Genomic DNA, 25,299 nt, shown 5'->3' on the forward strand with positions numbered 1-25,299 from the left:
TTGTCTGTTAGGGGCTTAATGTGTCAGGTGAATGTTGTGTTGTCCCAAAGAAGATTAGGGTAGTTTGGGATGAGCCGGCCATCTAACCGAATGAGCTAGCATTGTGAGATGTCAGAATTGACTTGGGAGAGTGATGGGGAACAGAGAACATCATGGAAAGACAGTTCTAGGGATTGATGCATCCTACAGGGTTGTTGTTTTTTAACACCTCTCAACATGGACCAGAATCTTGCACCACTCAACCTTTCTTCTCTACAGGGCTCCATCGCCTACGTCCCTCAGCAAGCTTGGATCCAAAACGCAACTCTGAAGGAAAACATTATATTTGGAAGAGAAGTGAAGGAGAACTACTACAAGCGTGTGATTGAGGCGTGTGCCCTTTTGCCGGATCTGGAGATTTTCCCATCAGGAGACCAGACCGAAATTGGAGAAAAGGTATTTAACGTGTTATAGTGGTCACAGGCTCCAAAATTTGTTTTCTCACATTTGCTCCTGGGGTGTGAGAACAGATCCTGAATATGTGTAGCACCTCAAGTATAACTCCCAGAGCTCACCTGTCCCGTTTTCTGCTCAAGCAAAGATGGATCTTTGTGCCTGCCTCTTAGGTGAGTGCTGCATGAACTGACACTTGTGTGTGCACGGGCATCTTCCATTTCTTTCCTTCCCCGGTGAAACTGCTGCTTTTTAAAAGAGTCCTTGTGGAAAAGGAAATCAGGCCTTTCACAAAGCAGAAGTCCTTTCCGGTAGACAGTTGCAGGCTCTCATTTTCAACCCCTCTTCTCTTCCTCAGGGTGTAAACCTGTCTGGTGGCCAGAAGCAAAGGGTCAGCCTGGCCCGAGCCGTCTACTGTAACGCTGATGTCTACTTGCTGGACGACCCCTTGTCAGCTGTCGATGCTCATGTTGGGAAGCACATCTTTGAGAAAGTCATTGGACCAAAGGGAATCCTCAAAAACAAAGTATGTTTGGAATGCAGGTAGCTTCGTTCTGTTCAGGTGGGGGGGGGGGAGATGCTTTGCAAAGTTCAGGCAAGCTGTTTGGAAATGTTTCCATGCCAGTCATAGAATTGTAGAATTGGAAGGGACCTCAAGGATCTTCTAGTCCAACCTCTTGCAATGAAGGAATCTTCTGCCCAACTTGGGGCTCAAACCCACAGCCCTGAGATTAAGTGTCTCATGCTCTCTACTGACTGAGCCACTCTGAACATATAGTTAGACCAGGCTTTCCCAAGCTGTTTTTGGACTACAATTCCCACCATCCCTGTCCACTGGTTCTTCTAGCTAGGGATGATGGGAGTTGTAGTCCAACAAGAGCTGGAGACACAAGTTTGGGAAACCTTGAATTAGACAATCTAAGCCATAAACGGAAGAACTGCCAGAGTGTAGCATGTTCAACAAATGTGCAAGTTTCCAGGTCCCCACCCTGGCTCTCTTAACTGCTTTTCCTTTTCTTTGGGCACCTAGACTCGAGTGTTGGTAACCCATGGCGTTGGTTATCTGCCCTTTATGGATACAATCGTAGTAATGACGGAAGGAAAAATCTCCGAGATGGGATCCTACCAAGAGCTGCTAAAGCAAGACAGGGCCTTTGCAGAGTTCCTGCGCACGTACGCCAGTGCGGAACAGAATGTGGACAAGGAAGGTAAGGGTCTCTCTCTCCGTATGTCTGCTTAAAGCTAAATGGGCTGCATGGGGAGACCGTGGGAACTTACCCAGCATGCCTTGCTCCCTAGATGATGCTGATCAAAGAATGGTAGAACTGTAGGGTTGGGAGTGGCCCTGGGGGCTTGCGATGCATAATGGGAATGATGATACGAAAAAACAGCAACAAGGTTAACCTCTTCCATCCCCAGAAGACGAGGAGTCTGTTGTTGTTGTTGACTTGTTACTTGCTTGCTACCCTAAGGTAAAACCCATTTAAAGGCTCAATGGCAAATCTGCTCATAGGTTGGTGAAAACGTTAATCTTGGAGCAGATTAACTTTCAGACTGACGTGACCGCCTGGAGTAATTTGCCCTGGTTGGGAAGAGGACTTGTTCAGTTTCATAACTTCCTCCCATGTAATCGGCACCCAACTCCTGTGTAGCGCAGCATTGTTCCTGCCTCAGCTTTGCCCGAAATAGGGTTTGTCGTGGCCGTCCTTCTGAGCATTAAGCTCTGTGGGATGGTTTTGGGTCACAGGGTAAACCTCGTAACGTTCTAGATAAGTTTAGAACCCATTGCTATCTCCAGGCCTTCAGCTGTTTCTTAATAAAACAACCAGGATTCGCTTTTTTCTTCCATTTGGGGAGGGGACATAGCTCAGTGGAAGAGCATCTGCTTTGCATGTGCAGCTTCTCTCAACGTTGGGTCCCCAGCTGTCGTTGGGACTACAACTCCCATCATCCCTGACCACTGGCCCTGCTAGCTAGGGATGATGGGAGTTGCAGTCCAACAACCCAATGTTGAGAAACACTGATGTAGAAAGTTCCAGGTTCAATCCCAGCAACCCCAGGTTGGGCAGAGAGAGAGAGAGAGAGATCTCTATCTGAAATCCTGGAGAGCCACTACCGCTCAGTGTTGAAAATGCGAATCTAGATCAAGGGTGGGGAACCTCAAATCTGGGGACTGAATGCAGCCTCCAGGCTTCTCTGTCCGGCCCTCAAAACTCTCCTCAGGTCACACCTCTTCCTGGCACGGCTCCATACCAAATGTCTTTGCCCAGCTGGAATGTGTCCTTGAACTGTAGCAATGCCTCCTCCTTCTCCAGATGGAGAAGAGAGGTCTATGTTTGGGAGCATATGTAGAAGCTAGTTTACAACTTGATGACCAGATTACGTTTGTAGGTTTGCAAGAAGTTTTGTGAGGTAAATTATTTGAATTATTACAAAAATGGTTAAGGAGGTGAATTGTGAGTTAAGATAATTAAAGACAATAGGAATTTAAGAAATGCAGAAGAAATGATAAAAATGGTGGATCATCAGAGGTGCTGATGGAAGCCCAAAAAAGAATGTATAAGATGTGAAGTTCTGTGGAATGTATAATAATTGGTATGTTGAAATTAATAAAAATTATATATATAAAGAAGCTAGTTTACAACTGCAAAATCTGCATGAATTGCTCTGCCCCCTCTTGCCCCTGGCCCAGCCCTCCGCTGGCATGTGGTCCTCGGATGATTGCCCAGTGGTTGCTGTGGCCCTCAGGCAGAAAATGGTTCCCCACCGCTGAGCTAGGTGGGTGGACCAGTAGCCTGGCTCGGGGTGCTGCGCCGTGTTTCTGCAGTGATTTTGGTGCGGTATTCTTTTGAACAGCAAAGCTTAGCCCTCGTTCATTTCAGCGGTGCTTCTGCAGCAGAGCTCCCTGACGCCTTGGTACACTTCCATAAGAAGTACTTGCCATCCAAAATCTATAATTTGCTTTCCCAATCTCTCTCTCTCTCTTTCTTCTTTCTGCTCACTGTTGCAAAACCACACAGCCTCAGGGAGAGGAGAAGGTTTGTCTCTCTTTACCATAACAGAACAGTTTTCTCTTGAATTCACTTTGCGTTCGTTTTTCTTTTTGCTAATTTCTCCTTCTGACATGAATCTGCAGGTACCAGGTCAGATGAGGACGAAGGTTTGTGGTACTGGAAAGGTTTCTGTGCATGTTGTTAGAAGCTGTAGTTCTAAAAAACCCCGCTTCGTCTGAGATGAAAGCAAGCATGGTTTGGCAAATCCAATATGTATGAATGATGAAGTGGTTCTTTTTTGGAACTGGCTATTCTTCCTTTGCCAACTCCTATTACCTAATTCTGTATTGTTGTTGTTGTCAAGTTTCAACCACTTAGGGTCACTTAAGAATTTGGGCGCGCCCTCTGAGACTTCTGACTTCTTTGCGTTTGGAGATCGGCACTCCCAGGTCATATCACAGTTTGCTTTTGGAAACATGGGGATGTTGCTGTTTGAGAAACTCAATCCCAAGTCTCCTTGGGAACATGGAGCAACGCTGTGTGCTCCTTTGGATCCCAGCCATTTTCTCTCAGCTGTGAATTCTGCAAGGGACTCGAATGCTATTAACAGAAACCTTGCCCGCTTGGAAGAATGGCTCCCCTGCTTGCTTGCTTGCTTGCTTGCTTGCTTGCTTGCTTGCTTAGTAGAAGTAGGCCGTGAGTTTGCTTCTTGCTGGTCTGACATCTACTGAACTGGCCGTTTGTGAAGCTAATTTTTTTATTTTAAAAAAAATTGGCAAAAAGATGCATGAAAAGTGACAGGATGACCTCAGCAGTTTTAAGCTGTTTCCTATCCCCACAGGGTTTGGGACTGTGTTGGTGAGGTTTATAAGAGAGAAATCTCTGCACTCTGAACCTCCGTTCCCCCGCCCCAAAAAAAATCCCACATGGGAGATTCCTGGCAGTGTGAATGGTTCAAATCTGACTTAAGTGGGCTCTGTAATTAGACCTCGGACTCTTGTCTTAATCACGAATGGTTCAGTTTTAGATCTCACATTCATGGAACAGTTAGAGGCTTCGTCTTGTGAGTCAGTGTCTAACCACTCAGATGAAATGTAGTCAGTTGACAAGTTTAAGTTTTATAGAATATTTATAGAGGCTTGCTTTTTAAGACGTACTTCCTTCACGTTCAACTCTGCAAGGCTCTTGTTTGCAGTGCGACTGGATCTGACTTAGGCAACGTTCATCCTCCTTTCCTGAAATTCTCTGTTTAATTTTTCCACTACCTCCATTGCCATCTTGGCGTTAGAGAGACCTGGAGTTTGAGATGAAACCGGTGTCTGTTTTGTAGGATCCGAGTTTTTATAGAGGTGGGGGAAATGGTTGTTAGGAATTCCTAAGCAGAACCCCTACTTTTTGTGTTTGTTTGCTTGTTGAGAAAACTACCCCAGATTCTGTCACTTGCATTCCTTCGCAGGGATGGTACTCAGCTGTACAGAAGTCTAAATGGGTGTTCATCGATTAGGCTGAGATTGGCATCTATTTTGGGGAACTCGTGGCCCTTCAAATGTTGTTTGGGCTCAAACTCCCATCAGCCCCATACAGTGTGGCAAATAATGGCCAGGTAAGATGGGAGTGCCTGGAGGATAGCCATTATCTTTTGCAGGTGCAGTCTTAAATAACAGGCATTTATATGTGTAGAGGTTGTTGCACAAGTGTCTGCTGGGTTGGGGCATGATACCACCATTTATACCCTCATGGACTCTACAGCACAGTTATTTGTACGTATGTAAAGGTTCTAGGGATCTTAAAGGACCACAAGGTTAACACAAATCACCTGTGTGATGCAGCAGCAAAAAATAGTGGTTCGATTCTGGGCTGCATCAACAGAAGTCCAGCGTCCAGATCAAGGGAAGTCATAGTACTGTTCTATTCTGCGTTGGTCAGACCCCACCTGGAGCACTGTGTCCAGTCTGGGCGCCACAGTTTTATGAAGGATGTTGACATGCTGGAACGTATGCAGAGGAGGGTAAACAAAACGATCAAGGGTCTAGAAACCAAGCCTTGTGAGGAACAGTTGAGGGCACTGGGTATGTTTAGCCTGGAGAAGAAGAGACTGGAAGGAGATATGAGCGCCATCTTCAGATATCTAAAGGGTTGTTGCATGGAAGATGGAGCAAGCTTCTTTTCTGCTGCTCTGGGGAGTAGGACTTGATACAGTGGATTCAAGTTACAAGAAAGGAGATTCCAACTAAACGCTTTCTGACAGTAAGAGCTGTTTGACAGTGGAATGGACTCCCTCGGGAGGCTGTGGACTCTCCTTCCTTGGAGGTTTTCAAGCAGAGGTTCGATGGTCATCTGTGTACTTTAGCTGAGATTCCTGTATTGCAGGGGGTTAAAGCAATGGGGTGCCTTCCAACTTCCATGAGTTGCGTGAAACACCCCCGTAAACAGTATTTTTCAGCAAGAACACCAAGATGTGAGTTGTAAGCTGGAGTCATGCCACCAAAATGCACATTTTCCATTAACCACTCAGGCGGTGGTTCTGAGGGTCCTGCTTTCCCATGCGAAGGTTTTCTTTCGTCTGCGTGAACATTCCTTCGAATCCCAAACTTGGCGTTAGAAGAATTTACGCACAGAGAGACACACCATGCCTGACAAGGCTATGTGAAGAATCTGGGGAGAGCTTATGAGAGGAGAAGGCTCTGCATGGGAGCTGTGCAGCAACGTTGCAGAGTGCAGCCCCAGCTGCTCCACATCCCTTTCCCGTACTTTCGTTCCTCTCCTGAAATCAATAGGGCCTGAAGAAGCACTGGAATAATCCTCTTCCTTGGGGCTGAGATCTTGGACTTCTGTCCCCGTCTCCCGGCCCCCGCCTCAAGTTTTTAAAATGAGGTTGTTAAAGGTGTCAGAGATGGAGGGGGGTGGGCTGCTGGCTGTTTCTCGAACTGCCTAAGATCAGAAATAAGCACTTCTGCTCACTCAAGGAAGGGATAAGCCTCCCCCCAATTGGCTTTAATAATGTTTGAAAAGCGTCTGCTGTGCCCAGCATGCTTTTAAGGAGAAAACAATTTCATTTGACATTCCTCTCCGTCAGCTTTCTGTAGTTGAATTAAAACACTTGGTAGACTGGGTGGTCTCGTGGATTTCCTCGCTCCCTTCTAGCGAAAACAGACATTTTCTTGATGTATAAAAATGCTAGCCGTGAGATCTAACCTGGACTTCGGTTGGCTATGGAGCGAAAGTTCTCTGTTCCATGCATCTCACATCGGGGGCAGGTAGTTGATGGACCTACGTGTGACGCTTAAACCAAACGCATGTATTTAGTTTAGATGCTAATCCTGGTTGGGGGCAGCAGGTTTAATTTGGGGGTAGCCTTCTGGCACTGGGATCTAGGAATTTGCTCTCACCCTTTTCGTGCTATTATTCATCTCGCTTCTACAGATGCAAACAGCCCAACCACAAAGGAAGGGAAGCACATGGAAAATGGGGTTCTTGTGAATGAAGCCTCGGGAAAAGAAGTCATGAGGTATGGAAGCTTCTTGGATCTGCATTGAAGTTGCTTTGACATGGTCTTCCTGGTGGCTTTGTGGGGAAAGAAACCTCTGTTGAAAAAAGCACCCTTCCCAGTCCACTACTGTAGTCAAAAAAAGCCCTCTTGGCTGTGATGTGACCTACAGGTATCCGTCTCATGACCACCTTGAAGATGGGCTTTCTCTGTGATTGCACCCACCTCACCTGAATATTTAGCAGGCGCCAACAGTACTGATGTTATGTCAGCTAGTAAAAACACATCCATTCACTCAGGGTTCCAGAACGGCACAAAGAGGTTAATGTCGTAGCTCAGTGTTACTCAGACTCGGGTCTCCAGCTGTTTTTTGGACTACAAATCCCATCATCCTTGGCCACTGGTCCTGCTAACTGGAGGTGATGGGAGCTGTAGTCCAAAAACAGCTGGAGACCCAAGTCTGGGAAACACTGCTTTAAATGAATAATATACCCTGATAATGTTTCTGATCTGAAACAGGAATGGCCCAACATCTGTCTTCTTGGGAGCTGCTCTGACAGTGACCGGGGTACCCAAAGTGTGTTGCCTCTGCAGACTGATACCTCATGAGCCCTTAAGTCTCCTTGCTAAAGTTGGCATTGCCTGGCAGAAAGTGGCTTTGCGTCAGTGTGGCACATGCTCTCAGGCTCACGTGTGGCACTGCAATTCCTTATAACTTGAAAACAACTTGGAGGTTTTATTCCTTACTAGTGGAATGGTGGGCAAACTGTTTTAAAATCAATGGGGGTATGGTTATCAGAAGGCCAGATGAAATTGCCAGGGTGGCCAGTTGAACACCCCCAGTCTAAAACTGAAAACGCTAAACTGGCAGGTCAAGGTTCTCCATCTCCTTAATCCCTCTGTAATCCTCCACTCTGAGCAACGCTACTGAGGTTTCTCTGCATGGCAGGTGGGGAAGAATAGTGCTCTGTTCTTACTTTCTGTTGCAAAGTCTGCCATTTCTCCTCCCTACCCCAGGGAGAATTATTTCTTTACCGGCTTATGTAGCAATATGGCATGCATTTTGCGTAGCCTGGACAAAAGAGTACACCTGAGAAAGTAGAGTTGTCTTCCCGGTGTAAGTTTTCACTTTGCGGTCTAAATTTGGGAAACTGATTGCCAGATGTTCACCCGCCTCCAAATAACATGCGTGATGTGTGTTAGAACCGCACTCACGGTTTAGGCCTAAGAAGAAACACAGGGTCTTCAAGACCTCGGTTAAGCTCTGGGGAAACTTTGTGAAAGGGCTTCAGATATACTCGGACCCAGAGCAGGCTTTTGTTCCTTGCAGGACACTGGAGAGGTGAAAGTGGCTGTTTCTAAAAGTTCAAATTCTTGACTCCCAGATTTTGCAGGGAGTGCTGTGGATTTTCCCAGCCTTGACGTTGATTTTATTAAAAATATTTATATAATTCGTTTCAGCCCTCAAAGGGGACCCCAAGACCATAAACAGGCATCTTGATACAATGAAATGAATGAAGCCACCATCAGTTTACTACGGTTAATTGTCCAGAAATATATCAGCACAGTACACCCAAATCTTGTAGTTGTTTTAAAAAGTCATAGAATTGTAGAGTTGGAAGGGACTGTGAGAGTCATCTAGTCCAACCCCTTGCAATGCAGGAATATTTTGCCCAATGTGGGGCTCGAACCTGCAACCCTGAGATTAAGGGTCTCATGCTCACGGGCAGCATCTTCAGCTTGTGCATAAAAGTAACTGGCATGCCTTGATTTCTAAGCCATCACGCATTTTCTAACAGGCAGCTCAGTAACTCTTCCATGCACAGCGGGGAAACTGGGAAGTCCTTGAAACAGAACAGCACAGCTGAGCTTCAGAAGACGCCGGAAGAAAAAGGTGCCTGGAAATTAACAGAAGCGGACACTGCCAAGACTGGGAAGGTGAGAGGTGAATTGATTCTTTCCTTCATTTGTGAAAATCTCTTGGTTTCCAGCAGCATACGATGCCGGCTTGTCACCACCCCACACCTTGGCTGTGTATTGCCTACACCAAGAGTAGCTAACAGGGTGCTGCTCCCGCCAACCACCCAGCTCCCTTCATCCCAAGCCAGCATGGCCAGTGGTGGCCCAGAATAATGTGCGTTGGATGACACCAAACTGGCTGCCCTTGGCCTACACTGCTCTGCAGAGGCTCTTGAAGCAGCGGTCGGCAAGGTTTACCTTTCCTGGGCCGGTTCACTCCTGCGGAGATTGCTCCGTGGGCCGGATGGATTTCCCGCATGTGCGCAGACATGATTTCCAGCATCTGCACATGCGCAGACGCGATTTCCAGTGCTATGGAAGCGAGTCCCTGCTCCACGCTGCACCGGTTTAGCACAGCATGTGGGGATTCACCAAGCAGGCGGCTTGGTTCGGGGGCAGCTCATGGGCTATTTAAACTACCCCGGTGGGCCGCTTTTGGCACATGGGCCACAGGTTGCCAACCCCTGCTCTTGAGGATTTCAGCCAGGGGTTGAGCCTGGGACACTCATAATGCAGAGCATGTTTTCTGCCATTGTCCAGCTCTTCCCCCAAAGGGAACAGCAACCTTTCAATCAAGCAGGTTGGTTTACACACACACACAAACTGATGATGAGTAGCTTCAATTAAAAATAATAATAATTAAAAGCCCTCCTCCATTGTTTTGCTGTAGGAGACACCCGGTTCTGAAGACAAGAATTGGAGTTGGAGTCTCTGTTTGGGGGACTGTTTTTAAAGCTCCTAGCATCTGTTCATCCCGTTTTCAAGCCTTTGAGTTGCGCCTAGCTAAGTTATACTGAGAGTAGACCCACTGGTAGTAATGAACCTAAATTAGTCATACCCAATGATTTCTGTGGGTCTACTCTGAGTAGGGCTAGCATTGGACACAGCTTGAAGGGGTGGGTGGGAGGGGAAGAACTGCTGCCCAGCTCATCTGTGGCACCCTTTTAATTAGAGAGACTTTTCAGCCAACCAATTAATCAGTCGAACAGCACAGCCTTCATTATATGAGCACAACTACTTTGAAGCCGTTTCAAGAGTTGTCCGACCCCAGAAATGTTTTTACTCTCCGGGTTGTTTTTGTGTTTTGTTTCATTTCTTTAAAAGATGCCATGAGCTTCTAGCTTGGCTCCTGGAGCCTGGAAGACCTGGAGTCCAGACATCTGGCCCCACTCCAAGTTTCCACTGTCAAGCGCAGGTCCTTAATTCCTGCGGACCAAGGGCATGTGTATGTTTGTCTTTCCCTGATGGGAGGCCTGCGAACCAGGCTGCAGCTGCTGCTGCTTCTAAAGAAACACTTTTCTTCAGCAACCTACATTTTTAGAGTGGTACCTTGGTTTTCATACAGAATGCGTTCCAGGAGTCCATTTGACTCCCGGAACCATTGAAAAACCAAAGTGTGGCTTCCGAAAATCATTTGAAAACTGGAATGCTCACTTCCGGGTTTCGATTGTTCGGGAGCCAATTTGTTCAGGAGCCCAAGGCATTCAGCTTCCAAGGTACGACTGTACATTTAATTGCACCTCAGCTCTGGAGCTGCAGCCCAGTTCTGAAAAATGGTGCAGTCTCTCCTTGTTGGGTCAACTGCAGATGATAATAATAATAATAATGATTCATTATATATACCCCGCCCATCTAGCTGGGTTTCCCCAGCCACTCTGGGTGGCTTCCCACAAAATATTAAAATACAGTAGTCCGTCAATCATTAAAAGCTTCCCTAAACAGGGCTGCCTTCAGAGTCTGTTATAGAACAGGGGCAGGCAACCTGTTGCCCTCCAGAGTAGCCTTCTTCAATTGTGGGTCCACAGATGTTGCTGGACCACGTATCCCACCATCCCTGGTCCTTAGGCCATGCTAGCCGGGGCTGATGGGAGTTGTAGTCCAGCAACATCTGGAGGGCAACTTCTGGAGGTTGTCCATCCTTGCTCAACTTGTGCGTTTGGGGCCTGGAAGCAGGAAAATGCCAGTAGAATGTGCATGGTAATATGGAATATAATCTGGTGCTGGAGGGAAAGCTTTCCAGTTCAAGCTTGCATAGCTTCTGTTCTGCTTGCACAGCTTCTGTTTACTTAAACGGGCATAGTGCTGAAATATTTATTTTTATTATTAGTTTGCATACTGCCCTTCATCCTTAGATCTCAGGGCAGTTCACAATACTCTCCCCCAACGGTATCCCATTTGTTAGGCGAGTCTTACCACATTTAACAACACCTCTCACAGCTTTATGATTGAACCAACCCCAGTGTGGTACTTTCAAGGCAGAGACGTGTGGCCCTTGCACTCGTCCTACTAGTCTTTTAAAGTAGCTTCTGAGGAGCTGGTGGTGGAAGCCAAAACGGCCGTTTGCTACAATTTGTCCTTGCAATTTAATTATGATTGTCAAGTTTGATTTTTACATGGTTTTTAGACATCAGGGTAAAACGAAACGGCACATAGACATACTTTCGTTATTAACTTTGTAAATAAGATTAATTAATTTGAAGTCTGTATGGTTTTATACCAAGTCCAAGAACTACAAAATAAGTGGTTGGTTAGTATATGTTTTGCCACCCCCCCCATACATTTGATGTTGTGTGCATTTTGTTGTTGTTGAGCACATTAATAAAACCGCCTCTGCAGCACTCCCCCCCCCCCCAAGCACTCTCTGGAAACAGGTCTTAGTGACACTTGGGGTGTGCTCTTCCTCCTTTTCCGGGTGTTAGAAATTGTAGCTCCAGGACCTTCTTGGCAGCTCTTCATGGGCTAGCACAAGCGCTGACTCTGTTTCCCCCTCGAACTTTGAGCCCGACGGGGATTTGCACTCGGGTCCCGCCTGTGGGCTTCCCACAGCACCTGTCTCGACAGCTGGCAGCTCGACAGCACCCAGAGGGGTCGTGTCGGGATAAAGAAACCAAGTGAGATGAGAGGGGGGACCGTGGAGGGTTTAGATGACTAAGAAGCCTACGCAGAGCAAGAGGGGCAAAGGATTTTGGCAGGGCGGGAGTGAATTAAGAGTCAAAGTTGGGAGTTGCGTCCCAAGAGTGGTGTGCTAAGTCCGATCCCTTCTGTGTTTAGGTGAAGCCGGCTGTCTACTGGGAGTACATGAAAGCCATTGGACTCTGCATCACCTTCATGAGCATCTTCCTTTTTCTCTGCAACCACATAGCCTCACTTGCTTCCAACTACTGGCTAAGCCTGTGGACGGACGACCCTGTTATCAATGGGACGCAGCAGCACACAGACCTCCGGCTGGGAGTGTACGGAGCGCTGGGAACGTCTCAAGGTCTGCTTGCAATCTCTCTTGGTTCTCGTCGCCTTGCTCAGTTTATCCAACTCCTCTGAAGGAGTTCCTCCACCTCCAGTTTGGGCCCGGCTTGCAGTCCTGATTTGGGGATTCTCATAGGTGTAGGGATGCAGGAAGCTGCCTTAAGACAAGCAGACCATTGGTCCATCAAGCTCAGTTCAATACTGCCTGGCAGCTGCATTCTGGGGACCTCCTGCTAACAATCGGATGCTCTGCCCCTGAACTATGGCCGTTCCCTTATCTGGCTGGCCACGGTGAGAACAGGAGGCAGGGATGGATGGTCCTTTGGCCTGATCCAGAAGGGCTCCTGTCACGTGCTCGTGTTCACTGCCTGCAGTAGCAATCCTGCTGGTTTCCTCCTTCTCCCCTTGTTTGTGGGGCCTGGAATAGGGTGCCTTTGCACGTAAGTCAGCAACCTTGAATAGGCGTCAAGGGAGTTGCCCTGGGCCTCCTGGCAGGAGCACCCTTTGCTTGAGGACACGGCGACACTTGATTCTGTTTGGCAACGTTTCTCCAAGCTTTTCCAAGAGCTCAGTGGCTGGGAAGGGTTCAGTCCAGGTCGTGGCTCCGAAAGATCACAGACAAGAGGGAAGCTGGGGTCGGGCTGCTTCCTGGCTTTCTTCTGCAGAGAATGGTAAACCCTTTAGAAAGAAGTGTATTCTGAGTTGGGGATTCCTGTGGTCTGGGAGGCAGAAGGGCTTAGCCCAAGTTCTAGCTCCTCCTCAGGGCACAACCAGTTTGCTGGCACTGGGTGCTGAGCCGAGGGGCACCACAACAATAACAGAACAGAAGGCAATAGATGGATTGCCTCCCCCCCCCCCCCCCCCGTTTAGGGCCTGCACCTCTCTCCTCTCCCCACCCCCCTCACACATGCACCCCTTAAACCTTAGACCGCCCCACAGTCTCTCAGGACACCCCTGTCTTTATTCAGCTCCTTGCAGAAAAGAAATTCATGGCAAACACAAAATGTGAAACCCTGCAGAAGAAAATCCTTCAGCGGAACTGTGGAGTAGTTTTCGACAGTGGTAGGCTCCATTCACGAGCCCGCTGTGTTAATAAGGTCTTCAGTCCGTTCGTTCATAAGCAAAGTTGAAGGGAAAGACACCGTCACTTAAGGGTGTTTTTTGTGCCTGTCTCCCTAAAGGTATTGCCGTGTTTGGCTACTCCATGGCTGTTTCGATTGGAGGGATATTTGCTTCCCGCCGTCTCCACGTCAACCTGCTCCACAACATTCTGCGGTGCCCCATGAGCTTCTTTGAGCGGACGCCCAGCGGGAATTTGGTGAACCGGTTTTCCAAAGAAATCGACACCATTGACTCCATCATCCCCCAGATCATCAAGATGTTCATGGGCTCCATGTTTAATGTCATTGGGGCCTGCATCATTATCCTCTTGGCCACGCCAGTGGCTGCTGTGGTCATTCCTCCCCTGGGATTCATCTACTTCTTTGTACAGGTACGCAAAGCTCTTGTCCCTGGTTCCAGCTTTTCCTCAGACTTCCCCTTAGCCAAGCTGGTTCTTGGTGAGACCGTGTTAGCAAACTCCGCAGTTGGCTGCCGCTTCAAGCGGGAATCTTCATTCAGTCCTTTAAGCCAGTGTTTGTCAAACGTGGTTCCCCACCAGTCGTTGTTGGACTACAACCCCCAGCATCCCTGACCACCGGTCCTGCTAGCTAGGGATGATGGGAGTTGTAGTCCAGAGCATCATGAAGACACCAGGTTGGTGTGGCATAGCAGTGGGTGCCGCTCCTTCTAATATAATCACAACCCCTCTTGTGTGCTCTTCCATCAAAGAATAAGCTGGCCACACTTACGCCAGACATTCGCTGTGCGTCTTTCTCCGTCACACCTTTTAGGAGGTTTACTGCTCATTAGCCAAGTAACCAAAGCTCCTCAGATTGCTTATTTGGTGAAGGAACCAAATAAGAGTCTGCTGGGCAGGCACAAGGTACTTCTTGGCAGAACCAGTCTTGGATCAGTGACTGCTCAACTTAAATATACAAAGCAGGATATCAAAAATAGATGAATTGATGTCAAAGTGCTGCAAGCAAATAAACAAAATCTAACTACAGTGGTACCTCGGTTTCCGAATGTAATCTGTTCTGGAAGACCGTTCGAGTTCTGAAACATTTGAAAACCGAAAACTCAATAGCCGACAGCTAGGCCTCTTGACCTTGCACTTGGTGGAAGCTGTGTGGCATCTTTGACTTCCGAGGTGTGTTCAAAAACAGAAGCATTTACTTCCGGGTTTACGGTGTTCAAAAACCGAAACATTTGTCAACGGAGGTGTTCGAAAACCGAGGTACCACTGTATAATGAAAATTCATAGTTCCCAGAGTCAATGCTGGGGATTTTCTTTTTTCTTTTTTTAAATAATTTTTTATTAAGTTTTTAAACAAACAAAAAAGAAAAACAACACACACAAAAAACAATACAAAGCTTAACAATATAAACACAAAACAATTAATAACGAACTCTCTTTTCCATTACCAATTTTAAATTACTTATTTTCTGGACTTCCTCATACCTCCCTCTTTTGTATTCCAATCCACATATATTTATCCAGCAGTTTCTTTTCCACTTTTTTAATCCCAATCTTTAATTTAATAAAATGTTAAAATATATAACTTCAAGTCTTTTAAACTTAATCCTTGATCTTAGTATCCTGTAACTTTAAAGTTTTCCCTTTTAAAATCAAATTTCCATTTCTTTAAACTTCTTTAATCTTAATCTTTAATCTTAATCTATCCTTAACTTTAACCTATGCAGCTGGAAACCACTTATTTTCAGTCCAACATCACTCTAACATTCCTTAATTTTGCAGTGTTTCTGAAGATAGTCTTTGAATTTCTTCCAGTCTTCATCGACTCTTCTCCCTGGTCACGGATTCTGCCCAATGCTGGGGATTTTCTTCTGTAATCATACAACCAGTGCTTTTTTTCTTTAAAAAAAATGTTTAGGGGTACTTTCACTTTGACTCAAGAAGATCACCATTTTATAGTTCAAATCAGGAAAAATAAATACAGGTAATGGACAAAAGTACAAAGATTCACAAAATGTTTAGGGGTATGCACTGCATATAACTAATATAACCTCATTGCCCTTCCTTGAGGGTGCATTTGTTAGGACCTTTAAAGCTCTAAACGGCCTCAGCCCAGTATACCTGAAGGAGCGTCTCCACCCCCATCGTTCAGCCCGGACACTGAGGTCCAGCGCCGAGGGCCTTCTGGTGGTTCCCTCATAGCGAGAAGTGAAGTTACAGGAAACTAGGCAGAGGGCCTTCTCAGTAGTCACGCCTGCCCTGTGGAACGCCCTCTCGTCATATGTCAAGGAAATAAACAACTTTCTGACTTTTAGAAGACATCTGAAGGCAGGTCTTTATAGGGACATTTTTAAATGTTTCATGTTTTATTTGTTGGAAGCCATCCAGTGCAGCTGGGGCGACCCATTCAGATGAGCAGAAGATAACTCCTACTATTAGTTCATTTGCTAGAGGCCTCCATATTTCTCTTTCCTCACTTGACCAGTTCATTGTGCCTGCAGCTGCTTCTCCATCATGGAGGAGTTCCAGCTCCATCTTGGAAGCACAACGTCTGGCTTCTAGGGTGAAAATAATATATGTAGAGGTCCTTTCCCAAAAGGTAGCAAGCATCCTTCATATTTATCGATGCCAGAGATACAAATTCACCATTCTGCTTCCCCATCCCCATGCACAGAGACAGCAGGAAATTTAATCCTCGCTTAAACGGCAGGATGAACGGGTGCAGAATTGAAGCGGGTTTCCTGTTGTGGTAGTGAAGCAGTGCGTGTTTGTTGCATGCAGCGCAGTTTCCAGTCCGCTGCAGTTCAGCTTCTGACAACATTATGCATCTTTGTGTCTGCTGCAGCAAAATGTCACATCATTGACTATGTCATAAATTACACATTTCATTGCAGCATTACATTATTCCACACCCAGTCATTTCAGTGCATGGGTCATTCATGTCAGTGCAGGGGAAACACAGTGCAAATGGGTGAGGTCGGGAAAGTCAGCGTTTATATATAGTTTATGGGCTGAAAAGCAGCAGCTGCAGCAGCTTAGAGGGATCATATTCCCTGGATTGATTTGCATCCCAGACACAGGACAGTTTCCACTCCTGTTTCCGTCAGGATTCCCTGACATCCCCAGCTACAGCTCCCAATCATCCCTGAGCATTGGCCGCACTGGGAGGAGCTGGTGGGAGTTGTAGTTCGCATTGGCTATCAGGAGCAAAGTGGGTGCGAGCGGCCTCTTACCCATCGCCTTGATTTCTCTGACCTGGCCCTTTCCAGCGCTTCTACGTAGCCACTTCCCGCCAGCTGAAGCGCCTGGAGTCGGTCAGCCGTTCTCCGGTCTACTCCCACTTCAACGAGACGCTGCTGGGGGTCAGCGTCATCCGAGCCTTCGAAGAGCAGAAGCGCTTCATAAAGCAGAGCGACGTGAAGGTGGACGAAAACCAAAAAGCTTACTACCCAAGCATCGTCGCCAACAGGTGGGTGGACGATCCAAGGAACGTTGGGTTTGAGTTAAAGAAATCTTTTCCCTGCTACCAGTCTGTATGAGTACAGTGGTACAGGTTAAGAACTTAATTCATTCTGGAGGTCCGTTCTTAACCTGAAACTGTTCTTAACCTGAGGTACCACTTTAGCTAATGGGGCCTCCTGCTGCCACTGCACCACCGCCGCACAATTACTGTTCTCATCCTGAAGCAAAGTTCTTAACCCGAGGTACTATTTCTGGGTTAGCGGAGTCTGTAACCTGAAGTGTCTGTAACCTGAAGTTTCTGTAACCCAAGGTACCACTGTACCTGGGGGATTTCATACACATTGGTCCTTCAGCTCCAACAACACTCCAGTGCAGCTGGTTCAGAATTTGAGGCCCTCTGCTGGACATTTGTGGAGGCGAGCAGAATCGTTCCAGAGTCCCAAACTCCAACCGCTAGTTAAAATTGGGGCACCTTGAGCATGTCAGCTGATCCTGAGGATCTGTTTCCTAAGTGTCGACCAGCTTTTAATTCCATGTGCAAGCTTTTCACAACCAACTACACGCCCATATACACTAGTAGCCAAAATTGGGGAAACCTTTTGGGAAAAGTGTATTTCCTTCTTTTTTTCCTCCCAAAAAATTATTGATTTTCACATTTCTAACAAATACGACGTATAAACCACACACAAAAAAACACATCACAATACTAAAAGAAAAAAGAAAGAAAAATATAAACACATATTACTTTCAAAACCCATTTTAACTTTCATTGTTATCTGACTTCCTCAAATCCCCCCAACTGAAATTCATTGTATCATGGAAAAAGTGTATTTCCGAGATTTGATGGCTCGTAACACCACTTTTTTTGGAGTAATACCATAAAATTATGTATCAGTGGAAAGATAATTTAATGAAGAATGTAATGTAAGAATGTTTGTTCAATTATCTGTATTCTATCAAACGTTATAGCCAAATAACCAGAAAAAGGAGTGTTTAGAGAGCGATTCAGGTGCCATCTTGTTTTGGCAATGATGGCTCATAGCACCACTTTTTTAACTTCACTTTGCGCATGTGATTTACAGCTGGTTGGCTCCTGACACCCATCATCTGAAGACCCCTGCCCTGTCCTCACTTGATGCACCAAATAAAGCAGGTTTTTGCCTACAGGAGCTCATGGCACTGTAAACCCCCTGGTCTCTTTAAACCAGAAAGATTAATATGGCTGCATTTGCAGAAAGATCAATTCCAAAGGGCGTTAATGGGCTTTAAAATTCTGCCTTCATCTGCTGGGAGACCACCAGGAAATGCTCGATCCGAGCCTGCAGTACATTCCTCATTAAATTATATTTCCATTGATATATAATTTTATGGCATTACTCAAAAAGAAAAAAGAAATAAAGGTGGTGTTATGAGCCATCAAACCCTTTCCCAAAAGTTTTCCACAATTTTGACCACCAGTGTATACTGCTCCCCCTGTTTCTCTCTTCCCCCCCGCCCTGCAGGGATCGCTCTCTCTCTCCCCCCCCCCCCCAGTCCTCACGCAGGTGGCCTGCAAGGGCCTGGTCGGTATTAAAAGAAGCCCCCTCTTTCCTTCCAGGTGGCTCGCAGTCCGGCTGGAGTACGTTGGGAACTTCATCGTCCTCTTCGCCTCTCTCTTCGCCGTCATCGCCCGCAATAGCCTGAGCCCTGGACTGGTCGGGCTCTCCATCTCCTATTCGCTGCAGGTAGCTCACGGAAAACAGGCTGGGTTTGCTTTTTGAGCAGAAGCCTAATAATCTTTTTAAGAAAACCTTTTTGAGAGGTGCAGTTCTTCATACTTGGTGGCTAAGCGTTTTGTAAAGCTACATAGATAATTCAGCAAGTTGTGCTTTTTAGGTAGCATTTAGCGAAAGGTTAGGAGATGTTAAGGGAGCAATCCTGTTGCTTTCTGGGAAGGCGGCTGAGGGTGCTGTAGGTCCCCTCTTCTGCAAGAAAGTGAGGTCAATCGCTAGAGGCAGTCTCAGTGTGATGGAGGCAGGGTGTATACAAGGAGGCAGTGGACCCATAGAATCTATGCAGTCCCCTGGCCCTAGTACAGGAATTGGCCCTCCAGATGTTGCTAGGACTACAACTCCCATCACCGCCCCCACCAGCATGGTCAGGGACATAGCTGTCAACTTTTCCCTTTTCTTGCGAGGAATCCTATTCTGAATAAGGGAATTTCCCTTTAAAAAAGGGAAACGTTGACAGCTATGGTCAGGGATGATGGATGCTGTAGTCCATAACATCTGAAGGTTCTCAATCGCTGCCCTAAAACCATGCCACTCATCGAGCTGGCCTGGTTAATCTGTGGGCAGGGGTGAGGAAAAATAAGCCACCAGACCCCCTTCCCAACCACCACCTGACCTGGCAGGGGGCTTTGGATGCAACAGTAGCTCCACTGTGGAATTTCTCTTCTTCATCCCCGGCCGCCCAGGTAAGATACTTGTGTTAAAAAGATAGTACTTGCAATAAAACAATTCCAGCCCCCAAACGAGGAGCTGTTCTGTCTGTGCTCCGAGTCTGGGAATTAACATTCAGACATTAGGTCTTTCCTCTTGCAATTCTGAAATTCTGCTTGATCTGAGCCTGTCTCTCTTTTTCTGCATGTGCAGATTGGCTCTTAACTCTATGAACAAAGACAGCATGCCTGAGACCACCTCAGCCCTCCTTGTTAAACAAGGCAGTGCTTCATGAAGATGTAGACTTTTTAATGGTTTGCCAAAACCATTTCAAAATTTTCACCCGGAGATAGAGGAGGAGATAACGTCTGAAACAATACACAAGTCTTCAAGTGTGTTCAGCAGGCAGAACTTGAATGGGCAGCTTGCTGGGATGTATGCAAAACACATATTTGGGGCCTCTGTTTGTTTTTGTTAGATCACCACTTACTTGAATTGGTTGGTTCGCATGTCGTCCGAGATGGAAACAAACATCGTTGCTGTGGAAAGAGTCAAAGAATACTCCGAGAAGGAGAAAGAGGTAAGTTTAAGACCGCTCCTCTAGCTGCAGATTTGAGGGCACGTTGTAAGCCTGTAGGTTACCCAGGTACAGGGATCTGCATTTCCTGCTGGTCTCCCAGCAGATGAGGGCAGAATTTTAAAGCCCATTGATGCCCTTTAGAATTGATCATTCTGCAGATGCAGCCATATTCGTCCTTCTGCTTTAAAGAGGCCACGGGATTTACAGTGACGTTAACTCTGCTTTATTTGGTGCATCAAGTGGACACTGGGCTTCAGATGATGGGTGTCAGGAGCCAGCCAGCAGTAAATCACATGGACAAAGTGAAGTTAACTCTTTATTGGAAAAACGGGATCTGCACAGGGGTGACCTATAGAAAGCACCTGAAGGCAGCCCTGTACAGGGAAGATATTAATGGTTGATGCTTTATTGTGTTTTTTAGTGGCTAGGGCAACCCAGTCAGATGAGCGGCATATAAATAATAAAATTATTATTATTATTACTACTGCAATTATTACTATGCACAGCAACTCTGTTTTTGAGGCCAATAATGTAGCATTTGGCTCCAGGTTGCTATGCCAGAGGACTGGGGGTGATATGGTGGTATAAAATACTGGTAAATTGGTTGGGGATAATTCAAATGGAAATTCCCAGGTGTCCCAAAAAAAAGGCTATTTATGTATGCCACTACTGCGGCCCATGTTTCATTAGCCCCCAAACTGAAAACGAGCAAGGTCCCAACTAAAGAAGAACGGCAACTTAAGCTGATGGAATATGCGCAGCTTGCAGGCAATATATAAAATAAGAAAACAAGAAGAAAGTGCGTTTAGAGAAGATTGGAAAATGTTTATTGAATATATGGGAGGGATTTGTGTACACTTAAAAACGCTGGCAGCATTAAGATCAATTCAACAGTGTAAATAAGTTTTGATGGATGTAATAATGGAATACTGAATGGTTTGGTTTATGTAAAGAATGCAGGGATTTATGATATGCAAAATGAACCATGGGAAGAGAAGAAGGGAAGTCACTGAATAGTGGAATAGCTGCCCTGCTAAGTCAGACCAGAGGTCCATCTTGAGTAGCATCCTGGTTTTCTGCCGTGGCTCTCGGGAAGCTCACAAGCAGAGCAGGAAGCATGAGACTCTTAATCTCTGGGTCGTGGGTTCGAGCCCCACATTGGGCAAAAGATTCCTGTATTAGAGGGGTTTGGACTAGATGATTATTGTGGTCCCTTCCACTGCATTCTACTTTCTACAGTCATGGATGATGGGAGGTGGTTCTCCCCCATGCTGTTGGGGTCTACTAGGTGGCACATCAGAGGCTAATAATGGAAGCTCCTGGCTTTTTTTCTTTCTCTCAGGCAGAGTGGACCATTAAGCAAACAGCCCCACCAAGCAACTGGCCCCACGAAGGCAAGGTGGAGTTCAAAGGCTATGGCCTTCGCTACAGGGACAACATGGATTTGGTCCTGAGGGACATCAACATCACCATAGATGGAGGAGAAAAAGTGAGTGCCGGGACTCATTAATGGACACTGAAGCCGGGGGGGGGGGGAGTTAAGAAGGCAGAGAAGGTGCTCTTGTAGGAAAGGGGAGGAGGGAGGGAAGTGGAGCCTCTACAAAGCCTTAAATGGCTCAGGGCCGCAGTATCTCAAGGACCACCTCTCCGCATATGAACAGTCCCTGACACTGCATTCATCATCTAAGGCCCTTCTTCTTGCGCCTCCTCCATGTGATGTCTGGAGGGTGGCAACACGAGAACAGGGCCTTCTCTGTAGTGGCTCTCCATCTGTGGAATGCTCTCCCCAGGGAAGTTCACCTGGCACCTTCGTTGCGTATCTTTAGGTGCCAGGCAAAAACAGTTCCTCTTCACCCAGGCCTTGGTAAAATCTATGGCCTTTCAAAGGTGTTTGCAGGAGGGTTTTGATTTACTGTAAATATTTTTGTGTTTTCATTCTGCATTTAATGTGGTAAACTGCCCTGTGATCTCCGGGCGACATATATAAATTTAATAAATAAAGGAAGAGCTGAGGCTGAAAAGAAACTGTGTGGAAGGGAAAGCTGGAAAGGCAGAATTTGTGGGAGGTGAGAGGAGACAATAAAGGAGCCTTGATCAAGAAGAGTATCAAAGATAGAGGGGTTTTTTTTAGGGCTGCCTGGCATGTTACTTTTTGAAGATGTGAAGGACACGCGCACACACACACACACACCCCTCGCCCATTGCCTCTCCATGTCTTCAGGCAACTTGAAACTTAAAACAGGAGTCCATAAAGCAGGGCCAGGGAACCTGTGGTCTTTCAGCTGTTGTGTGGCACTTCTGCTCCCATCAGCAGGGATGATTCAAACTGCATTTCAGCATCCGGCTCGGCCGCAGGTGTTCCCTGGCCGTGCCATAACAAATGCAGCTTCTTTCCCGCTTTGCAGAGCTGCAGTGTTTTCCAAGCAGAGCTTGCTAGTCCAGGTTTCTTAAAAGAAGTCTCTTCCTTCCTCAGTCTGGAGGGGATGGGCAGGAAGATCCCCTTCAGATACAGCCTGCATCCTTCGTCCTCTTGGCTCCAGCCTTGCTTTCCAGAACTAAGAGCATCGTGGCTCCTTCCCCTCCCCCACCCCCTTCTGCCCTTCTCAATAGGTGGGCATCGTTGGGAGAACAGGAGCTGGAAAGTCGTCCCTCACTCTCGGCTTGTTCCGCATCAACGAGGCAGCCGAAGGGGAGATTCTCATTGATGGGATTAACATTGCAAAGATTGGGCTCCACGACCTTCGCTTCAAGGTCACCATTATCCCCCAGGTAAGCGGGAATCTCTGCTCATGCCCACAATTTGGAGCCGTGCTTTCTAACTCCTTTGGTTGTGTTCACTGCTTATGCCGCCTCGTTACAGGCGTGAGTCCACCTATCTTAATGGGTGCCTGGTTTTATTTGCTTTCTACATGCATATGCAGCTTCTCTGCCAAAGCATTTCAGGCGGTGCCAAGAGAGAGAACGCAAGCGCAGAGGGGAAGCAAATATTTGCAAGGCCATGTCAGATGGCTGATCAAGGCAGTTTCGGGAGGGAGTTGGTCTTTGCTGGCATGAGTAAAGGGCAAGCCCAGCTTTTGTGTTGGCTCATATACGTTCTTGATGAATTTACTTTCAAATGGTCTCTGAAGTTGCTCTGTAGATGGAGGGTGGAGCCCCATTTTTTTTTTGCACACATGTAAGGGGCAGGTAGGGATGCGGGTGGCGCTGTGGGTTAAACCACAGAGCCTAGGGCTTGCCGATCAGAAGGTCGGCGGTTCGAATCCCCGTGACGGGGTGAGCTCCCGTTGCTCGGTCCGTGCTCCTGCCCACCTAGCAGTTCGAAAGCACACCAAAGTGCAAGTAGATAAATAGGTACCGCTCCGGCGGGAAGGTAAATGGTGTTTCCATGCACTCCTCTGGTTCACCAGAAGAGGCTTAGTCATGCTGGCCACTTGACCAGAAGCTGTACACTGGCTCCCTCGGACAGTAAAGCGAGATGAGCGCCGCAATCCCAGGGTCGGCCACGACTGGACCTAGCGGTCAGGGGTCCCTTTACCTTTACCTTTTTAAGGGGCAGGTGGGCCTCATCAACCTGGGAAGGAAGCCCATCTAGGAGAAGGAAAACTCTGATCCTAACCTGTTGCAGGATATCTTTGGGGAAGAGAAGAAGGCTAAGGGGTAAACCCTACACAAATCTAGTTGGTTGGACGGCGCCTTGTACGCCTCCTTCCAGCAACTCCCGCATCCATGCTGGTGCCAAACATCTTGCTCTGCTTTCCTTTGGGCTGAGAGGGGAGTCTTGTCGTCTGGGCAGCCCAAGACCCCCATGCACACTGCCCAGGCTTCCATCATGGGGAGGTCTCTTCGGTGCTGCAAGCGCAGCAGTTTGACTTCACTCCCAGAGGCGCACTCCATTGTCGTATCGAGACAGACGGATGCCAACAGGATATATACGCATGAACCTAAGAGGAGATTAAACTTGTGCCTACAAAGGAATGCTCTAGCAGCTGCTTGCTCACCTTGTTTCTTCTTAAAGTGCAAATGTGCACATTAATTTCTGAAAGGATTTGGACGCACAACCGGTGGCCTCTGGTTCCTACAGTACACCCACATTGCATTCTTGTTAGTGTGTAACCCACTAGTCCCATGGACATGACCTCTGCTGAGATCTGCCCAGTCCTGCTGCCAAGACTGATTTCTAGATACCCAGGCAGGAAGGAGGTCTCTTGGAGGGCACTTCGCTTGTGGCTCAAGCGTTTCCTGCATTGGAAGCATTTGCGTGTAGGTGGAGAGAGGAAATGGGGTTCTGACTCCCATCAGCCCCTCTCCGAATGACCAGCGGTCAGGGAGCATGGGAGTTGTAGGCCAGCAACGTTTTGAGGGCACCATGTTGTCTACCTCTGTTGTAGACTAATGCGCACACCTACCTTATTATAAATTTCTGAAATGTGCACCTCAGACCTGATTGATGGCTTTCTGTTCTCCAAACAGGACCCCATCTTGTTTTCTGGCTCCCTGCGCATGAATCTGGACCCTTTCGACCAATACTCCGATGAAGACGTCTGGACGTCTTTGGAACTCGCTCACTTGAAAAACTTTGTCTCGGCACTCCCTGATAAACTCAACCACGAGTGTTCCGAAGGAGGAGAGAACCTCAGGTATTGTACAGTTTCTGCCCCTTTTTATTTTCCTTTCCAATCCCGCTATCTTAGGTTTCCCCAGCTGTTCGTTGGACTACAACTCCCATCATCCCTAGCTAGCAGGACCAGTGGTCAGGGATGATGGGAGTTGTAGTCCAACAACAGCTGGGGACCCAAGATTGAGAAACACTGAGCTACAACATTAACCTCTTTGTGCCATTCTGGAACCCTGGACATCTGTGTGTTCAAGTCTGGCTGAGGGTAGCAACGTTTGGATACCCTTTTCACTCTCACTTCTTTTAAGACCAAGTCCCACACTGTAAAAAAAACCCCTAACCTCTCAGTGCAAAACCCACATTTTGTCCACATAATATGTTGTAATGGCACACTCCCTTGGGCCGTAAAAGAGTCCTCACTTTAGGAGCATTGGGTGAGGACACGTAATTGCACAAAAAGCTTAAGTCTAATACAATTATACCTTGCCTCCTGAAAACCTGAGGAGTCGAACGTTCCAGCTCCCGAGCGATCAAAAACCGGGAGTGTTCTGGTTTTCGAACGTTCTTTAGGAAGCTGAACGTCTGAAGGGGCTTCCACGGCTTCCGATTGGCTGCAAGAAGCTTCCTACAGCCAATCAGAAGCCGTGCTTTGGTTTTGGAAGTCGAGCGGACTTCCGGAACGGATTCTGTTCAACTTCCAAGGTATGACTGTACTGGAATCCAAATCAAAGCGAAATCCTGCGAAATCTGGTTCTTAGGGTTTTGCTCGGCTTTTTAACAGAGGATCTATTTGGTCGTTTTCCTCATGATCACAGAATGCAGGTTTCTGCCTCCTGTTGGACATAGAATACTAAGGAATGATGTTAGATATTTTTCGAAAGAGCCTGTTGAATTGAGTTGTGCAGTAGCTTTTAAATAAGCTGTTTAGATTTTGTTTTTTACAAAAGGTTGGCCTTTTCTGGATCCCAGA

At 47.0% G+C, this 25,299-nt stretch overlaps 1 protein-coding gene across 3 annotated transcripts in view; it reads left to right on the forward strand.

The window, feature by feature from the left end:
* Window positions 1-25,299, forward strand: part of LOC308462916 (multidrug resistance-associated protein 1-like) — a 74,270-nt gene that overhangs the window by 43,440 nt on the left and 5,531 nt on the right. The window contains exons 17-31 of one of the 3 annotated variants that reach the window (XM_080980931.1): window positions 259-435; window positions 791-958; window positions 1,463-1,640; window positions 3,453-3,470; window positions 3,569-3,592; window positions 6,849-6,933; window positions 8,712-8,850; window positions 11,983-12,190; window positions 13,356-13,666; window positions 16,522-16,721; window positions 18,312-18,438; window positions 19,613-19,714; window positions 21,057-21,203; window positions 22,325-22,483; window positions 24,185-24,351. In XM_080980931.1, the coding sequence (XP_080837057.1) occupies window positions 259-435; window positions 791-958; window positions 1,463-1,640; window positions 3,453-3,470; window positions 3,569-3,592; window positions 6,849-6,933; window positions 8,712-8,850; window positions 11,983-12,190; window positions 13,356-13,666; window positions 16,522-16,721; window positions 18,312-18,438; window positions 19,613-19,714; window positions 21,057-21,203; window positions 22,325-22,483; window positions 24,185-24,351 (2,210 nt within the window). The remainder of the gene's footprint in view (window positions 1-258; window positions 436-790; window positions 959-1,462; window positions 1,641-3,452; window positions 3,471-3,568; window positions 3,593-6,848; window positions 6,934-8,711; window positions 8,851-11,982; window positions 12,191-13,355; window positions 13,667-16,521; window positions 16,722-18,311; window positions 18,439-19,612; window positions 19,715-21,056; window positions 21,204-22,324; window positions 22,484-24,184; window positions 24,352-25,299) is intronic. The other 2 variants (XM_080980932.1, XM_080980933.1) reach the window with 2 other exon arrangements.

This window comes from Podarcis pityusensis (assembly GCF_964106645.2).
Source record: "Podarcis pityusensis genome assembly, chromosome: 14".
In the NCBI taxonomy this organism is placed as follows: Eukaryota; Metazoa; Chordata; class Lepidosauria; order Squamata; family Lacertidae; genus Podarcis; species Podarcis pityusensis.